General features: G+C 39.7%; 2 protein-coding genes across 5 annotated transcripts in view; both read right to left on the reverse strand.

The window, feature by feature from the left end:
• The window catches only part of EFCAB6 (EF-hand calcium binding domain 6), a 108,472-nt gene extending 97,750 nt beyond the window's left edge, over positions 1-10,722 (reverse strand). Inside the window, exons 1-2 of one of the 3 annotated variants that reach the window (XM_090147034.1) lie at positions 10,534-10,722; positions 3,817-3,990 (exon numbers count right to left, since the gene is read on the reverse strand). The gene's annotated coding sequence lies outside the window, so the exon portion shown is untranslated. Of the gene's footprint in view, positions 1-3,816; positions 4,035-10,533 lie in introns of all 3 variants that reach the window. The other 2 variants (XM_090147039.1, XM_090147046.1) reach the window with 2 other exon arrangements.
• A 4,347-nt stretch (positions 10,723-15,069) lies between these two features.
• SULT4A1 (sulfotransferase family 4A member 1) overlaps positions 15,070-18,912 on the reverse strand; it is a 32,166-nt gene continuing 28,323 nt past the window's right edge. The window contains exons 7-8 of one of the 2 annotated variants that reach the window (XR_004167459.2): positions 18,254-18,383; positions 16,632-16,718 (exon numbers count right to left, since the gene is read on the reverse strand). Coding sequence is in view for 1 of the 2 variants with exons in the window: in XM_031597219.2 (XP_031453079.1) it covers positions 16,606-16,718 (113 nt within the window). In the remaining variant the exon portion in view is untranslated. Of the gene's footprint in view, positions 16,719-18,253; positions 18,384-18,912 lie in introns of both variants that reach the window. The other variant, XM_031597219.2, reaches the window with a different exon arrangement.

Genomic DNA, 18,912 nt, shown 5'->3' on the forward strand with positions numbered 1-18,912 from the left:
ATGTCATTCTTTGGTAACCTTGGTTCAATAAACCAAAAATAATAAACCAAAAAATGAACATAAACCACAAGTGCATCACAGCACTGTTGAAGACCATTGCAGGGACATCAATGTGAGAGTTTTGTCTTAGCATGCAAACAAACAAAAAAGCTAGAAAGCAGCTTGATCCTGCCTTCGTTCTGGCTGCTCTTCACCATTCTGCACCTCTGATAGACAAAATCACAAAATCTGTACCCCTGAGCAAGACAGATGTGGCAACTGTCTGTCATCCACGAGCATGATGACCGTTAGAGTGGAATTTTCTTTTGTTCAAGGATGCTTATTTTTATTTTTTGCTGCTGCACGGGACACAAACGGCTGGATCTCACCCTTGGGATGATACAGGAATCAGATGGTCAAGAAGTAGCAGTGACACTTCTCCCCTCTTTCTCTCATCAAGTGTTCCTTAGAGAACTTTAGGCAAGTCTCCTTCCCCCTCCCCTGCACAGCTCTCAAATCTACCATCACCAGAAACATTTTAAATTAAAAATCTTTTTCAAAATAAAAGATGTATTGCCTTCCCTTTACCTTTCTTTCCATAATCCATTGACTTGCACCAAGCAACAGGCCAGGTCAATTTCAGAGTCAAATACTATCCAAGTGTACTTTTCTAGTAGTCTTAGCAGGCGCCAAATCCTACTCTTTCCATGCTTGTCTCGTGTCTCAGCCTTAAGTAACTGCTTCTGACAAGCTTTGCACAATTTTATTCATATTGGTATCTGTGGGATGAAGTCCTCAAAGCAAACGTCTGCCATAATTCTAGCCTCTGATTTCAGTGGAATTGGCAGATTTTTAAACAAGGGGATAAAGTCGTTCTCATAATCCCTCTTAGAAAAACCTTTGGAAAACAGCACCTGTACTGCCCTCCAGTGGTGGATGTGCAGATTCTATTTCTAACAGCACTCAATTCCACTATTACCTTTACTTCCCCATGCTGCACTGTTTCAGAAAAGATCCCTAATCAACGAACTGGTCAAAAGACAAGAGCTTCAAAGGATGGTCCCTATTTTCCACATTTTAGCGAGTTTAAAAGGAAATCAAGAGTAACATTCCCTTTGAACGCTGGAGGAAAATCCAACCCCGAGTGTATAAAAACCTCTACCATTTTATTATATTCCATGTAATAAAGAAAAGATTAACCTTTTATTCCAGGAAAGATCCTTCATTTGTTATTTAATTAGTTTTCACTAATTAATTAGAATTTTTAAGCTCTCCTGTCTCTCTGGGAGAGAGTCCCTCCCTTTTTCTGCTTTTCTTTTGCTGCTCCTCTTCTTCCTCCTGCCTCCTTTCAAAGTCCTAATCCCATTTTTGTATCCTCAGTATTACACTCCTTCATTCTCTCTTTGTCTGAGAGTTTTCTTAGCTTTGCACTTGCTGGGAACAAAGTTGGACTGGAATGTACAGCATATTTTTTGAGGCCCAGATCATACAAGCCCACAGTACAAACTGAAGGAAAAAGAACTTCCCTGCAGATCCCCTTTCAAAATTACAACCATTATATTTCACTGGGAGGAACAGGGAGGGGTAGAAAGTGTGGTGGTGAAAAAACATTAAGTGCTTCACTAAGAATGCTGCCATGAGAGCACAACTTTGTTTCTTATAATTATTATTTTTATCCAAAGTGCAGATCTATTTTCCATTTTACTCCTCAAGTATCATCTTCCATTAAAAGGGAAGAATCCAGACTTAATTCTAGTTCACACAGTGTTGGCATCTTAGTTTTACTGTTAAAAAATTAATTGCACTGAAAACAAAGAAAAACGTGAGCTATTTAATCCTAAGGAACTGAATTCTGAAACATTTCAACATTCTGACTCCCTTATCTTGGTTTCTGCGTTTCCCTTAAAGACATCATCTTTAGCAGTCTGCTTTTGAATTCTTATGAAACTGCATTGCTTATAATTTCTTTCATATAGAGTAATTTGCAGTGTTAATTCAGGGAAGAGACAGTCTTAAAGATTCATATTTTTCCAATGGCAGATCTGTAGCTTAAGAGACATGTCCCTTCCCCTTGGCAATTAGTCAATATTTCTACAGCAATTACATCAATCAAACATATAGGAGAAGCATTTTTGGAAAAGAATTTATTGTATGACTATCTTACTAGAAGCTCCCATCAGCAGCTAGATTCTGCTTTGAGAGTTAGATTCATGGCTACAATTTAGGAGTAAATTGGCTGTGTAATATAGAAAGTTTAGTTTTTTTAGCATGCTGTTACCTCCAACGACTTTAGTGAACTTTGACAGGAAATCAAGATAGGGCACAGTAGCTCTGCCAATGTTTGAGATCTGTATTTCAATATACATAGATAAATACATGCATAAGTACATAAATGTGTCCTTCATGCGCATAAACACGTACTTAACATGCACATAGCATACATGTACATAAATATGTCCTACAATGTTCAAGTATTGGAACAGGTTGCCCAGGAAAACAGTGGAGTCCTCATCCTTGGAGGTGCTCAAGAAAAGGGTAGATGTGGCACTGAGGGATATGGTTAGTGAGTATGGTGGTGTTAGATCAATGGTTGGACTGATAATCTTAGAGGTCTTTTCCAAGCTTAATGATTCTATGATTCTTCAGTGATAATAGGTAATTTAAATACTTCGTTTGTATTACTAACTTATTATTTTCTTAGTAAAACTGAATTTGTCTTATTTTTTCCTTTGTTCTGTATATTATGCATTACTACTTCTCAGCAATTTGTCTATAATTAAACAGAATATAAATGTAATGCCTCATAAATCCTCCAGCAAGAAAGTACAACCTACAAGACTTTCCATCAAGTAAGACAAATATTTCTCAACTCTCTAGCTCTGTGATCTTTCACATGTACATATGAAAGCAGATTCATTTCCTTCAGCTCCTTCTCTTGTTCAAAATGAGTGTTTAAAGTGTTTCAGGTGTGTGTGTCCTCCTAAGGGCAATTTATTGTTAGCAAGGAATTTTATAATAATCTTAGTTGAAATAGACTTAGCCCATTAAAGACTAACTAGTATAAAATGCAAATATTATTATATTTAGTTCAAGTATGTTAGGGGGAAAAAAAAGATATAAAACAATTGCCTACATTTATGGGACAAAAAATGAAGTGCATAATAATACTGGTACCAATTGTGCAATAGAATCCACCCTGTTTATGACCAATGTCTCAGTTACAATACCATATTAATGCCCAACATTCCTTCAAGTTCAGTCCGACTTTGGTTCGTAAGTTAACAAATTGTAAAGTGTGCTGACAAACTCCCCATCCAGACAGAAAGCATCTGGTCTCCATCTCAGAGTTCACAACCTAATCCATGTACGTTTGTAACACTGCATGTATATGAATTTAAGCTTTGAGTGGTGTCTCAAAGTCTGGTAGTAAATTGCAAATCTTTCAAATGCCACAATCAAATCTTTCACAAATCTTTCAACATGCCACAAACAAAATCTTTTCATACATAGGTCGCTTTGAAAGTAATGCCTGCTATTTATTTCAGTGGAAAATACAACAGATACAAAAAGCGTAATAGCTCTATTTGATAGAGCAAATTCTCAGCTCCAAAACACCATTTTTCAACATAATCACCACCAGTAGCCAATTTGCATGGATTAGCTATTTATTCACAACGCTTTTGCAGGTTCTCTATTACTTTCACTTGAACTACTCATGTAAGAAGTTTCAACCATAACTATTTGTCTTGAACCTGCTCCCCTTGGAACATGGAAATTTTGCTTCTGACAGATAGGAATAGCCTTTAAATGGTTATAAACAGCAACGACTTAGCATACCTCTGCCAGCATAGCATCAAATTCAGATTCTGTCAGATGGATGAGAAAGGTTTCAGTCACTCTCCTGAATTCATCCTTTGTGATTGTCAGGGTCTGAGCAACATCAAGCATCTGAAATGCTTTTTTTCAGTTCATCTTCTTTTTCAGTCATCTTTTGAAGATCTGTCCAGTGTTCTGGGAGAAAAACACAAGATCTAGGACAGAGCTCACAGATGTAGCTGTAAAATATATTAGACAGTCATCAGATACTCATAGTTAAAGTCGTATATTTTTTCTGAGAATTCAACAGAAACTAGTTAATCTGCAGACACTACTTGCTACTGCTTGTCCAATGATTTGCATAACTTACAGATCTTTCATTCCTGAAAGGAATAGTTACTATTTTCTCTATTTTACACACAATTAAAAAAAAAAAAAAAAAAAAAAAAGGCTTCTGCACATTGCTACTATAAAATCATCATATTCTAATAAAATATTCAAAGGCCTGTCTTTCTGGAACTACAGCCAAAACACTGAAGTTTTAAAAGTTGAAAACAACGAAGTACAGTGCATAAGGGTTTATATGACAGTATCCCATTACAGATCTCTTTGCCCTGTGTTTTATTCAGTTACCGAGTTTTCTGTAGAGGCATCACATACTAGAGGATTCAGCATTCACTGTTTGTATGTTGAGCTTACAGGCGGCATGTATTTTAATCCATGTCAGCCTCTTTCCATCAAAAAACTTGCCCAACAGTGGAAAAAGAGCTGATGTCCCTGACAGTGCAGTGTAGTGTAGTGTGCACAGATGTGTTACTTTAGACACTTCCAGCTCTCATTGGACCTGAAAAAGAACTAGAAAAGGACCAGAAGCTTTTGCCTGATGTTTCTTTTGAATTCGTAGTGAGTGAAATTCAGCCACAGCAAAGGCATTTAATTACCTGCAAAAATCTGAAAACAGAGACGAGCTCATCTGCATGTTTGCTCCAAATTTAATCTAGGATCTGCTCTTAAAGAAACTATAACTGCCTTCAGAAGAAACTTTGTTTACAAAAAGGAAAAATGGCAAAATACAGGTTCTTGTTATTGACATCCTTGATGCAGTAATATGGGAATTCTCTAGTAGCATTCTTATGATCATCTCTTTCTTGCCCAGAAAAGATACAATCGTGGATGCCATGTATATTTAATTTCAACTCCTACCCCTTCTGACAAAGGAAAGAATTCAGAAAGCATGGCTGGATACAGCTTCAGTGAAATCAGAAATGCTATCACTGCTTACTCCTACTTGTACTCCCTATATCTGAGGTTACATGGCAGGAGAAGAAGACATGACATGTGCCATGACAGAGGAAGCCTTGCATGATAATAATTAGAAATTACTTGCAAAAAGAATGTCCACGTGGGGATTAACAGCAAATTCATACTTGATTGGAACAAACTATTACTCTTACTTCTTCAGAAAATTAACTGTAAAGGGAGCAGTCATTTCAAGTGAGTACCAAGGGACAAGATATGTATCATATCTGGTAATGTGTTATAACTGGCAACAGTGATCTTGTAAGTGATATAAGAATATAAATGAGAAAGTAGTCCAAAAATCAAATGGACTTCAGAGAAGGGAATAAAATACATTTTATATTGTTTACCTACAAATACAGAAGCAATTGTAACAAGAATTAGATGAGAAGGGTCATGGTTCCCTCTTCCTCCCTCTTTCCAGCAGTAGATCTAGATTGATGTTGTTAGGTCTACAGCAGGAATGTACAACCTACAGGCTGGCCCAGATCATCCTGAGACTTTCCCTCATCCCACACCATCATGGTGGTGCCTCTGCCTTGCCATGCAGCCCAGCCCAGCCCCAGGCACACACTCATCACTCCGCTCAGAAACAACCAAACATCAGTGGGCTATTAACACTACCTTGGCTGAAGCCAGGACATGGGGAGCATTCAGTGCAGTGCCTACTCAGGTTACAACAAGTAACTGTATGCGTTTTGATACGTTGGTTAAAAACTGTGCTGTGAGCAGAGAAAAATACACAGCCGTGCTTTCCATTTTGATAAAGGAATTTGAGAACAGGTTTCAAGATTGCAGAAAAAAACATCAATTTTTTTTTTGTATATTTGAAACTCCATTTTCATTCATCATAAATACAGCTTTCAAACTGAATGTATAGAGAATATAGAGAAACTGTGATATTCAATTCAAAATTTTGAACTTGCCTCTTTACCAGACCTTTGTAAGAGCTCTCGTACCAGATAATATCCCTTGCTTCACAATCACACCTTATTCATGTCATCACTTTTGGCAGTATTTGGCATTTGTGAACAACTATTGTCATGGATGGAGCACAGGAAGAGCAACATTTAATTAAAAAGACTCTCTGATGAGCGCCTTGAGAGCGCACTAAGAATTACAATCACTGCCATTAAACTGATGCATTTGTTTCACAAAAATCAAGGCCAAACGTCAGACCAGTTCTCTGTTTTTGTCGTTCTTGTTTTTTTATTGTTTTAATAGAAATATTAAAAAATAAAATGAGCTTTCTTATTTATGTACATTAATCATATTACATATTTTGAAAGGGGTGCTCCAAAAGTAATTTTATTATTTTGGCTCACAATGTCAGAGGCTGATGATGGTGGTATAGCAGCAGAAGTTGAACCTTCCCACCAATATTGCATTATGTTTTGTTGCTGTGCGACAGATGGCAGCAAAGGGGCAGCCTGACAAAATGGTGTCTGACATGGAAGTGTACATGAAGCAAAGGTGTGTCACTAAATTCCTCCATGAAGAAAAAAATGGCAGTTGTTGTCTATCATTGACACTTGCTGAACATTTATGGAGATTATACAGTGGATGTGAGCATTGTGAGATGGTGGGTGGTGTGTTTCAGCAGTGGCAACAGCGGATCACCTTCACTGGTGCAAGTTTTGACAAGCACAGCATGCAGGCTTTTGTTCACTGCTAGTGAAAATGGTGGTAGCTATGCTGAAAAATAGTCTTTTGTAGCTGAGAATTTGCTCCATCAAGAAGAGTTGCTATGCTCTTTGTATCTGCTGTAGTTTCCATGGAAATAAAGAGGAGGCATTACTTTTAGAGCAACGTATGTGGTCTAAGTCAATTCCTCTTTATTTAATGCAGTCCGGTCAAGTCAAAAGATTGGACACCCACGGTCTACAGGGTCCTATAACCAGAGTTTATCTACATGACAGGACTTCTTTCAAAGTGTTGAAGGAAATGTGCCCCAAACATTAAATGACAGAAGGGCTCCTTGGCCATCACAATTTGCTACACTGAAAGACAGCACTGAACCCCAACAAATCACGCAGAAAGGACTGAGAGGACAAGGCTATTTGAAAGCAAGTGGTGTGTCTGGCAACAGCAATGAGAAAAAAAAAATTATTTCTTGTAATTTGCTGATTCTGACTGTAGCAGCATCCACAGATACTTTGAACATCCTGTTGCTGCTAGTCATTAAGAGCTATCTTTTACATGAGCACTTTTATACAATTTAGAGCAGGAAACTAGCAGTAAACTAACATCTTTACCAAATGACACAGAATTATCAGTAAAAATACACTATCTTTAAGGCTATGCACATTAATGCACTCAAAATCATTAAAAAAACAAACAAAAAAACCCAAAGAAACATTTTTCAATTAGAAAAAAAGAAAAAAACAACTCCTGTTTTATTAAACAGTTAAGTTGCTTAGATGTTTAGACTTTTAAGCTTTTGCAGGAGAAAAACACACGTACCAGACATCAGTTTGTTACACTAATGAAGAGCTATTACTAATTTTTCTCACCAGGAAATCTGAAGCAAACTATATTGTAAGTATAAACAGAAAAGCCAGCTGGGAAAATAGCAATCAGCCAGGGACAGTATTGCATGGTATATACCACAGTTTCATAACTATGGTGACCTACAGGGCAATGTTAAGCAATATTAAATAAATATTTGCTCCATGCAACCATACAGCTTCAACAGGCGTTACAATTGCAAGCATTGTTACGTGAGCTTCTGGCAAAAATTCTGAGAGATGACAATGCTCTATAGCTCAGAGCTTTGGGAGCTGTTGCTCTTTGGCATATTCAGATACGATGAAGCATAGTTTACACACTACTGCACCCAGTTCTGAGCCCCACCATCCAAGAGAGGCAGGAGGTCACTGGAAAGAATACATCATAATGCCACCAAGTGATTAGGCTGGAGAGTGACTTTGTGGAAAGGGATCTAGGGGCTCTGTGCCTTAGCAGACAAAAGAGTCATTCATACTCTGGGGAGCATCAAGCACATCACTGCTAGCCAATTTATGCTGGTAGTGGAACAGTTTCTACACAGTGCCCTACAGCTTCTCCAGAAGAGAAAAAAAGGGGCAGGCACTGATCTCTTCTCTCTGGTGACAGCAGCGGTGCTTGAGGGAATGGCATGGAGCTGTGCAAGGGGATGGTCAGACTGGGTGTTAAGAAAAAGTTCATCACCAGAGGGTGGTTGGGCACCAGAGCAGGCTCCCCAGGCAGTTACAAGTGCCAGAGTTCAAGAGCATTTGGACAATGCTCCCAGACATAGGATTTGATTTTGGAGTGGTTTTGTATGGAGCCAGGCATTGGACTCAATTATCGTTGCAGGTCAGTTCCAACTCAGGATATTCTATGATTCTGAGGGACTGGTGCATATCTCCTGTGAGTAAAAGCTTAGAGAGCCAAGCCTGTTTAGCCTAGAAAAAAGAAGGCTCATCAGTATGTACAGATACTTGAAGGCAGGGTACAAAGAGGACAGGGCCAGCCTCTTTACAGTGGTGCACAGTAACAAGAGCTGAGGCAATCATAAAACAAATCATAGAATGGCTGGGTTGGAAGGGACCTTAGAGACCTAGATTCAATTCCCCTGCCATGGGCATGGTTGCCACCCACTAGATCAGGCTTCCCAGGGCTCCATCCAATCTGGCCTCGAAACCTCCAGGGATGGAGCTTCCCAGCTTGTTAGGCAGCCAGTGCCAGTCATTAAACACTGTTCAATAAAAAAATTTCCTGCCAACACCTAATCTGGATCTCCCCTGTTTTAGTTCAAAACCATTCCCCCTTGTCCTAATCACTATTAGACCAGGTAAAATGTCCGTCTCCATCTTGTTTAAAAGCTTCCTTTATTATTGAAATGCCACAGTGAGACCTCCCTGGAACCTTCTGTTTTTCAGGCTGAACATGCCCAGTTCCCTCAGCCTTTCTGGAGTACCTGGAGAGGTACTCCAGTCCTAAGAGCTTCTTCATGGCCCTCCTCTGGACTACCTCCAACAGCTTCATGTCTTTCTTGTGCTTGGAGCCTCAGGCCCCCTCAGCCTTCAGACCATCTGCTGCAGATGGTGCCTCAGACAGAGCAGAGAGGGACAATCACATCCCTCATTCTGCTGGCCACCACCCTTTTGATGCAGCCCAGAACACAGTTGAATTTCCAGGTTGCAGCTGCCTACTGTCAGCTCATATCAAGTTTTCACCCACAAGAATCCCTATGTACTTCTCTGCAGAACTGCTCTCAGTATGTTCCCAGATACACATGAGATTGCCCTGATGCAGGTGCAGCACCTTGCACATGTTGAACCTCATTATATCTATGTGACTTCACTTCTCAAGCTTGTCCAGGTCCCCTTGGATGACATCCCTTCCTTCTGTTGTATCAACTCCACCACTCAGATTAGTGTAATCTGCAAACTTGCTGAGACTTCACTCAATCCCACTGTCTTGGTCATTGATAAAAGATGTTGAAGAGCACTGGTTTCAAGATAGACCCAAGGGACGACCTGTCACCACCTTCTCTGGCTATAGCCATCTAACCAGTTCTTTATCTGCTGAGTAGTCCACCCTTCAAATCCATATCTCTCCAACTTAGAGATAAGGATGTGGTGTGGGACCATGTCACAAACCTTGCAGAAGTCCAGTAGGCAATACTAGTTGTTCTTCCTTTGCCCACTGATGATGTTACTCCATCACTGAAGGCCTCCAGATCGGTCAGGCACAATCTGCCTTTGGTGAAGTCATGCTGACTGCCTTCTTGTCTTGCATAAGTCTTAACATAGCTTCCAGGAGGATCTGTTCCATGATCTTCCCAGGCACAGAGGCGAGACTCACCAATCTGTAGTTCCCAGGTTTTCCTTTCTACCCTTCTTAAAAATGAGAGTGATGCTTCCCTTTTTCCAGTTACCTGTCAACCATGACTTTTTAAATACGATGGAGAATGGTTTGGCAACTACATCATCTAGTTCCTTTAGGACCCTCGGATACATGTTATCAAGCCCCAAAGACCTGCATTTCTTCAGTCTCATCAGGTGGTCTCAGACTTGCTCTCTGCTTACAGCGGAAGGAATTTTGCTCCCTCAACCTCTGCTTGCAGGTTCAGGGATGTGAGACACATGGGAAGCCCGACTTCCCACTGAAGACTGCAGAACTCACCGAGTACCTCAGCCTTCTCTGTGTTCGTTGATACCACCTCTCCCTTTTCATTTATCAGAAGGGATACACTCACCTTGGCCTTTCTTTCCTGACCAATGCACCTATAGAATCTCTTTTTGTTATTTTTCAAATCCCTTGCCAGGTTCAGTTCCATCTGCACCTTGGTTTTCTGATTACATCTCTACACATCCACAGGGCATCCCTGTACTCTTTCCAGGCCACACACTCCTGCTTCCATCGCCTGTGCATTTACTTCTTAGCCAATAAAACGGCACAAGAGACGGTTACCTTCTAAGATAACTTTTTAATTCCCCTTCTCGCCGTCACTCCACTCCAAGCGGATTCTGCCTATCCCGGACGCATCTCCTTGCGGGCTCTGGCTCCGGCACCTGCAGACGTTATATGCCGCCCAGCGGAGGCGGGAAGCAGAGTCACCGGTGATGGCAACTCCCAGCTCTACTTCCGCCTTCTGCTGTTGCCGGGACGCTGTTGCCATAGTAACGACGCTCCTCGCTCCTGATTGGGCAGAGGAGCCTGCCGTTGGCATGGCAGCAGTAAGGCGGGCCCCTATTGGGTGCGGGGCTCAGCCGGGCTCACTTTGCTCTTGTAAAGCGTGGAATGGAGATTCATAGTATCATAGAATCATAGAATGGCCTGAGTTGAAAAGGACAGCAATGATCATCTAGTTTCAACCTCCCTGCTATGTGCAAGGTCACCAGTCACTAGACCAGCCTGCCCAGAGCCACATCCAGCCTGGCCTTGAGTGCCTGCAGGGATGGGGCATCCACAACCTTTCTGTTTTCCACAAGCTGGTTCAGTATGTCCTGACAGAGATAACCTGCAGGATGAACACTTTAAGAATTTGAGTAATAGAATCATGGAATGGCTTGATTTGGAAGAGACTTTAAAAGATCATATAGATCCAATAGATTGGCCAAAGGAGGGATGAGCGTGTCCTTGGGAGCCTGCCATTCACAGAAGCCCTGACTTCTGGGCTCTGGAAGCCTACCATGGACCCTCCTTTGTGGGTATGGGTCCTACCTCCTTGGCAGGGAATAGTCAGCATCATCCTTCCTTTCTCTGGTACGTTCTTCTGTATTCACTAAGCCCCACTCATTTGATGAAGCACAAATGAAATACCATGGGGCTTGAAATCCAGATGTCTTCCTTGATTCTGTTGCTGTTCTGATCAGACTGCTCATGCCGAGTGCTTTGTGCTCACGTGTCTATGGCAGCCCTCTGCCAGCTGTATGGAAGCAGAGGTAAAGCTAGTGAAGGCAGTGGTCACAGCACACAGTTACACTGGCTGCATTGCCACTGTGTGTGAGGATTACGTTATTATTTTATGTTCAGTGTTGGCACAGGCTGGATTATGGGACCAAAACTGGTGACCATGGGTTTAACATCCGTGTGGCGGGTTCTTTGTAGCTCATAGCAGAAGAGTTATGATGATTTGAGGAGACTACTTCTGTGTGAGGTGCAGGACTGGAGGACATGCTCTGTCTCCTCGCAACTGCAGCCCACAAATCAGCCTACACTGAAACCACTGCCCGTATCGGTTTCAGTTAATATGTCAGACTGCATTACAGTAGCTGAGGAGGCAGCTCACATTTGCATCTGCTGTCTCTCCTCCACAGTGGCCATTTCTGGCAGTGAGGCAGAGAGGACAGCTGCAGGTGATGGCTTTTAAAACTGTTCTAGCATGTATTCCCAGAGCTTGTCATCTGTGCACAGGGAGAACTCCAGCAAAAGTTGTTTTGTGGCAATATGATTTACTAGCAGATGAAGCTGCAAAATCCAGAAAAATTATACTGCCAGTTTGTTGCAGGAACCTCAGTTAGGTCCCTACATTAACAGAAAATGCAAAGGCTTCTTTTTGTCTCTTGGTATTAACAGCTTCATTGTTTATAAACTTAGCTCATGATAAGGAATCCTACAGGACTAACAGAATGATTCTCACATAGAGTCATAAAGAACAGAAAATCACCCTGCACTTTTGTAAACTTTTCTTGCATTCTTGCAAGTCCACACAGCTCAGATGTTTTCAAGATGCTGGATGTTACATGCAGCTGTGTATGAGTTAAGCATGAAGTCTGGAAAGAGGTTTGGTTTGGTTTGCTTGCAGAATCTGTTGTAGCTCTGCCATATTTGTGAGCAGTTATTTATATAGAGAGAACCCAAGATGGACTGGAATTGCTGATTTCTTTGCTGTTCCCTGAAGACAGAACAGCAATTTTCATTAAAGTGTGACTCAGCACTTGAGGTCTACACCTCATTATGACGAGATCTGTTTAAGTTTTATTTTTAAAATAAGGTGTTCGTTTTGCAAGCCCCTTTTCCATTTCATAATAAAGTAGATGGCTGGTTGCAATTACTTCTGTCTTCTCTTTGTGATATACAGCATTACAAGCAGCAGAAAATACACATCTGCATACATTTTGTGATTCAGACACTAGAGGACAGCAGTCTGCAGATCCTGTGGCAAAAGAAAACTAGTAAGTGAACACACTAATAGCTGAGAAGGATGCAGTGAGATTACACACAATTGTTTCTGTACTATATGTCCTTTCTGTGGGTCACTGAGTCTGTGGTATTTTTGTTAATATTATTTGATTCAGCTATTGAATCTATTTTGTATTCTGATGGGAGAGGCAAATGATGTGACTCCCTCTAAACCTTTGCTTTTAACTACTAAGTGGCATTACTTAAAATCCAAGCAAGTCTGAATGGCTTATGATAATGATGATTTGACCTATGAATCTTTATTATTATTGTCAGAACTATTCATGCGATGTTGCATATACAAGTTTATATACAAACACTGAGAATCTTTAATGATCACTCATACACTTTGTCTTTACTATCCAACTTCACCGCAAAGAATACTGAAATCTTTTATATTCCAAACTGCACAAACATTTTTTATCTAGATCAGTTTCCATTTTGGTTCCTCATGCCAGCACTTAGGCAAACCACTTAATGCTGCCAGCATTTTAGGCACCCTTGGCTGAAGCTGCACGTGTAGATAGCCAGTGCTGATGAAGAACAGGTTAGAGGTTTTGCCCTATTTCTTTGCTTCCATTTCTTTAAGAAGCAGCAGCTAGAAAATTCTGGCTAAGCCCTTTTGAGTGCTGCTTAATGTGCACCTGCTAAGTGAAGGACTGATCCTGGGAGGTGTTGTATTGGGTGTGTTCATGAAGGCACATGACAAATGAAGGCCAATTTGTACTAATTAATAGTAAGAGTACTCAGTGTTTTACGGGTCAACTGCTGGCCATTTGTATACCATTGCAATGAAACCATCCAAACCCTCCCCCTGTATCTTGCTGATTTGTACCACTAAATGGTTTACCAGCTACATAACAATGATAAATCTCACTGACAGTGACTTGTAATTTTGTAGCACCTAGCAGAAGAAAATTAGCAAATTTGAATGTTGAGGGAAGAAAAATAACTGTTAATTTTATTGTGTTTTTCATTTACACTCAGTTTATATCATTAAGGCATTCTCTACAGATACATCTTGGGGCACTTGGTCAAGGGATTTGTACAGAGTCATGTTGACATTGGTTGAGCTCTGAAGGTTCAAATTGTCAAAATACAGAGTTCACCACCTATTGCTTTTAATAGATTGAAATACTTGGAAAGACCTGATATCCAAAGGTAAAATTTCAGCATGGCTTCTATGGGAACGGGCTTTGGGCAGGCCTCTGATTTGGATGAATTTCATCTAGCTGCTCAGGGAAATGAGGTCAAGGGACTGGAGAGATGAACTCTGGCTGAGGAGAACCTTTCTGGAAAGCAGATTCTTAGAACACGGTGACTTTGCTGTCTAATATATGGAGTTCCAGAACAGTTGTAGATACACAGTGGATTATCATAGAGGCTCTTGCTGTCTGTAGTATGTAGTTTTTTTGGATTGCACTAGCCATTCCTCCTCTAGCCTGTTAGCTGGTGACTGTATATACTAAAATTGACATTAGCACACATACAGACATGTTAAAAATGTGGGCTTAGAAGCCACCAGCTTTTGTTTGAAGCCTGAGGGTGGTTGTCTTCTGCAGCAAAGGAGATAAGCTGTGTTTGAGAATGGGAAAATGATCCACTAGTGTCTTCAGAAATACAAGAAGCCTTTTAAGTGACTGGTAAGGATAAACTGCTTGTATGTCCTTAGGTTAAAACAACTTCAGTGGATTTTTTGTGCTATTGAAATCTTTCTTCTGACTCAAATTTACATTAAGTGTGGGGAAATTTTGTCCTCTCTGTAGCAAGACACACAGGAGACAACTATTCCTTCTGCTCCTGCCTTCTTGAAGGCTTAGCAGTTCATGAGTTTTGGCCTTCTGTATGACAGACTAGGATTCCAGAATAGAGCTGCCTGAAAGCTGTAAGATAGAAGTGTAAAATCCTGAGTGGATGGAACAGTGACTGTATCAGCCATCACAATTCAAGAACAAAGGAACATCAAATTACACTACATGATGACAGCCCTAAACAAACAAAGGAAGTCCTTTTTCTGCACTATGTGTGGAGTCTATTACCACAGGATGCTGTCAATTCCAGCACAGAGGAAGAAAAACTCCACAGAGAGCTACTAAACACAAAGATGCTCACAGAATCCTACGCTCTCTACTACATTCTTCCATAGGCATTTGTTTCTGGCTGTGTCAGAAACAGCTCACAGGGTCAGACAGTGGCCTGATTTGATACTGTGTTTCCGCAGTTCTTCTGTCTTAAGTTTGGAGGTATTGGTAGTGAAAAGGATCCATGACCCAAGATGACATGACTTGAATAGGAGGTCTACAGAATAAGCAAACCACAACGCATGGAACACATCTTTTATTCAATAAGCGAGCAAGCACAGAAGTATAATGTGTCGTGCTTAATATTCATACAGTACTAAAAATATAAAAATAGAAATAAAATTTCACAGAAAGCATTTTCACTCACAAATATACAAGGAAAAGTGCTGTCAAGCCACATCATGCTACACCACTTGCCAGCTGAACTGACAGCTTGTTTCCCAACAGAACTGAAACACCAAAAATCTGCTAGTCCTTCCTCACAGCTTTTGGTGAGATTGAGTATTTGACTAGCAAAAATGGGCCTCCTGCAGCTGAGAACCTAAAAGGCATTGTTGTCATTACCTAACAGAATAAAAATCATTCTGGAGAGCTTTTATAGTGATAGTAGCCTACTTCAGGCTGTTTGCATACCTGTCATAGAAAATAAAAAAGATAAAGTAATAAACTTGAATTCTGATTATAATCCAGACGAGTCATAGCTTACAATTACTGAAACTATCATGCATACAGCACTCCCACCTGGTGATGTATTTTTAAACACTCTTCCTTCAGTGCTGCTGTTTCCTCTCCCTACCTACTGTGTCACATACAACCAGCCTTAAGTTAGGTGTGATGGAGTCCAGTAGCACAAAGAATAGTACTGAGTGCTTTTAATTTTTGGTGGAACTGGAGGATATCCAGCACCTTATCTTCTCTTCCTGTATCTAACAGGTGAAAATCAGATCTACACAGGAAACCATTAGTCAGACTGATTCCTGGAGAAAAACCTCTGCATCAGATGTTATGCTTTTAAGCCCAGTTTTGAGGGACCGAGCAAGAGCTGGGGACTTAAAAAGCTTCTGTTTTCTGACCTTCTGCATGGAGCTGAACTTCATCCATCAGGAAGACATCCATCTGAAACATGGGTGGGTTTTGTGATTAGAGTGACAATCACAGCTGTATTTCATAACAAGGCCTGTCTTGCAGAGTATGCCAGTACACAGAACCTACTCAGAAATTACACAGATATGGGTGCGTAGAACTTAGTGTGAACCCCACTTTGATCAGCTACTATTTTGGAATGGGATTTATTTATACTTGATTTACCAGCTATAAAAATAAATACAATGATTAACCCCTGAGATCATTCTAGCATACAGTTTTGGCCTGTTACTTGATTCCCTCTGAAATAATTTATTTGGTTTCTGGACAGTTATTTAGGTTCTAGTGAAAAGCTTTTATAAAACATTAAATAATCAATGTGGGGCTGAAAAGGTGTACATTCTAGTTGCATATATGATACATACCTTATACTGATATAATACATTCCATAACAGCTGAATATTCTAGTATTGTCTAGGAAGTTCTTGTGTGTGGATGAAGAATTAAAATACCAGAAAATAAACAGCTGTTTAGGATTAAAGATAACTGTATCTGCTGTGGTTTACTTAGACTTAGATTGATTTTCTTTTTTTAATCTTGTTACACATAATAGCTACAGTAGTTTGTCCAGCAGGTAATAAATGAATGCATAAAGCACTTCTAGCTATATCTGGATATCATATGCATGCATTTTTTATAAATAAAAATCAAATGTGAGGTCACATTTTCCCATCTTCTGTTTATATACTAAATCAAATTTCTCATTCATTGAAACAGTGAAGATGTCTTTCCACAGCCCAACTCGACCTGAAACACAGAGAAGAAACACAAGTCAGAGAGCAGACAGGATACCAAATTTCTACAGTCCAGTTATGCAGGGCACAAAGTATTATTTGTGAGAAGCTGATCAGTATTAGCTTTTGCTAAAACCTCAGTAAGACCTGAGGCTACTTTGTATCTTCCCCATTTGCCCACTGCTACAACTCTTGCAAAACCTTAAAGTCAGTACTCTACACCTTGCCATCTGGATTTGGAGAGTATTACTCAAGAAAAAATCAGATTACAAGATTTTGCTCTAGCCTTAATGAGCATTAAATACAGATTTTGTTTTGGTTATTAACTCAGAAGTTGATTTCTGGTGTCAGTGCAATGTATGGATGTTTAATAATCCCATCACCTAACAATACATTTCAAAGTGACTGTACCTTTACCACACATGGGTTGGAAAACTATCCAAAAGGTGCATGGAATACAGAGCATTAAACAGATTATTGAATATCGATGAAATTTTAGCATAGCAAAATTCTATTATTTTACATTTAAAGATTAATTCAATGGATGACTTCATGTTTTTCAAAGCTGAGGGCGACAATTTGTTAAATACAAATACTTAAGTTATATCTATTGAAAAGAATGTGTACCATACAACCAGTTTGTGCCATTTAATTTTGTACATAAGGAGCAGAAAGCTTTCAATGGATGTTCTATGGACACTGAGCACTTTTTCAGTGTATGGAGTATTGCCTACTGAAGCCAGCTAGAAACATAACCTGCTGATACTGCTGAAATCACCAGTCAAAAGCCAGCTCCCTTAGGCAACAGATTTTATTTACGTCACAGTCAGTCAGGGTTATTTGTTGGTGTCTCACTGATATTGGGTATAAATAAAGACAAAATCCAGGCTTGTTCAGCTGGAATGAATGAAAGAAAAACAGACTGTGGTACCACTGAGTTTAATCATAACAGCAAGAGCAAAACTACATGCAGGGAACTTAATTATGCATTCGATGCATACAAAGAATAACCATTTAATTTAATTACCATTGCTTTTATGCAGCAACTCTATAATTGAGCCCTAAGACAACTTGTTTGAAACCTCAATAAATTACACATTTACATGATGATGCAGTATGCGTGGCAAGGACCATTTTATGAAACCAGTACTGCCCTATAACTCCCAAAGGTATGACAGTGCTGCAGTTTGCTTTCAGGATCCAAAGGTCAAAAGAACATGAAAGTTACACAAAATACATCATATATATTTCTTTTGCAAAATTTGTCCTCTATCAAACAGACAGTTAAAACATTTCCTGCAACCATAAATATCTGATAAATTAGTTTTATTCTCGCAACTATAATTGCATAAAAACCCGTATTTCCACTTCAATAATGTTAATAAAACATTTTCTTCCTCTACTTGGGAAAGATACATTTTTAATTTCTGAATCTTCCTAACAACACATAAACAAATCATAGGTACTATAAAGGGCATATGCAGTAGATTATTTGTAATGTTTTTTGTTACCATATGAATGGATAGGTTGTCAAAAAAAGTCACCCACCTGGTTTATGATTTGAATCATGCAACAGTGTAAACTATGATGTGATATGACTCAAATATAAGTAATATATCTAATCATTTTTCTGCTTTCACAGAAGCTCAGGGTTATCTTCAGAGTAAAGATCAATGTGCTAAAAGAAAAAAAAATGAAGAACTAAAATAAAGCAAAATAAAGTAAATGTAACTAATGACAAATTAAAAATATTTGAAACAAATTACATTAAGCTGTCATGTTATTGCCAGAATTCTTTGTCACACAAATGAACAGAAGAACAAAGCTCCGTTAATGAAGCTACATTCTGAAGTAACAAAATATTGTAAAAGCCAAAGACAGTGAACAAAAGAAATTCAAAATAAGAATATTTGTAATAAAAAGCACACAGAGAGCAAATGACAAAATTTGCTGCAGTAGCTGCCTTTCTTGTATATTACAAAACAGAGGGATCTTTTTGAAAAATTTGTCAAAGATAAGAGGCTCAGACCTCTGGGGGTTTGCAGGCTCTACTACAAAACAGTGAACACTAACACTGCATATGGAAGTGTGCACGCAGCAAAAGCAGGCACTGCCACATTTGTGTGGATGAACTGGGCAGTGGGGACAGTAGCTGACCGTTCTGCCTGCTGAAAGCCTCAGCAGCAGCTCTTTTCTCTTTTCTCTGG

Source organism: Phasianus colchicus, chromosome 1, assembly GCF_987193195.1.
Source record: "Phasianus colchicus chromosome 1, bPhaCol1.hap1.1, whole genome shotgun sequence".
Taxonomy (NCBI): Eukaryota; Metazoa; Chordata; class Aves; order Galliformes; family Phasianidae; genus Phasianus; species Phasianus colchicus.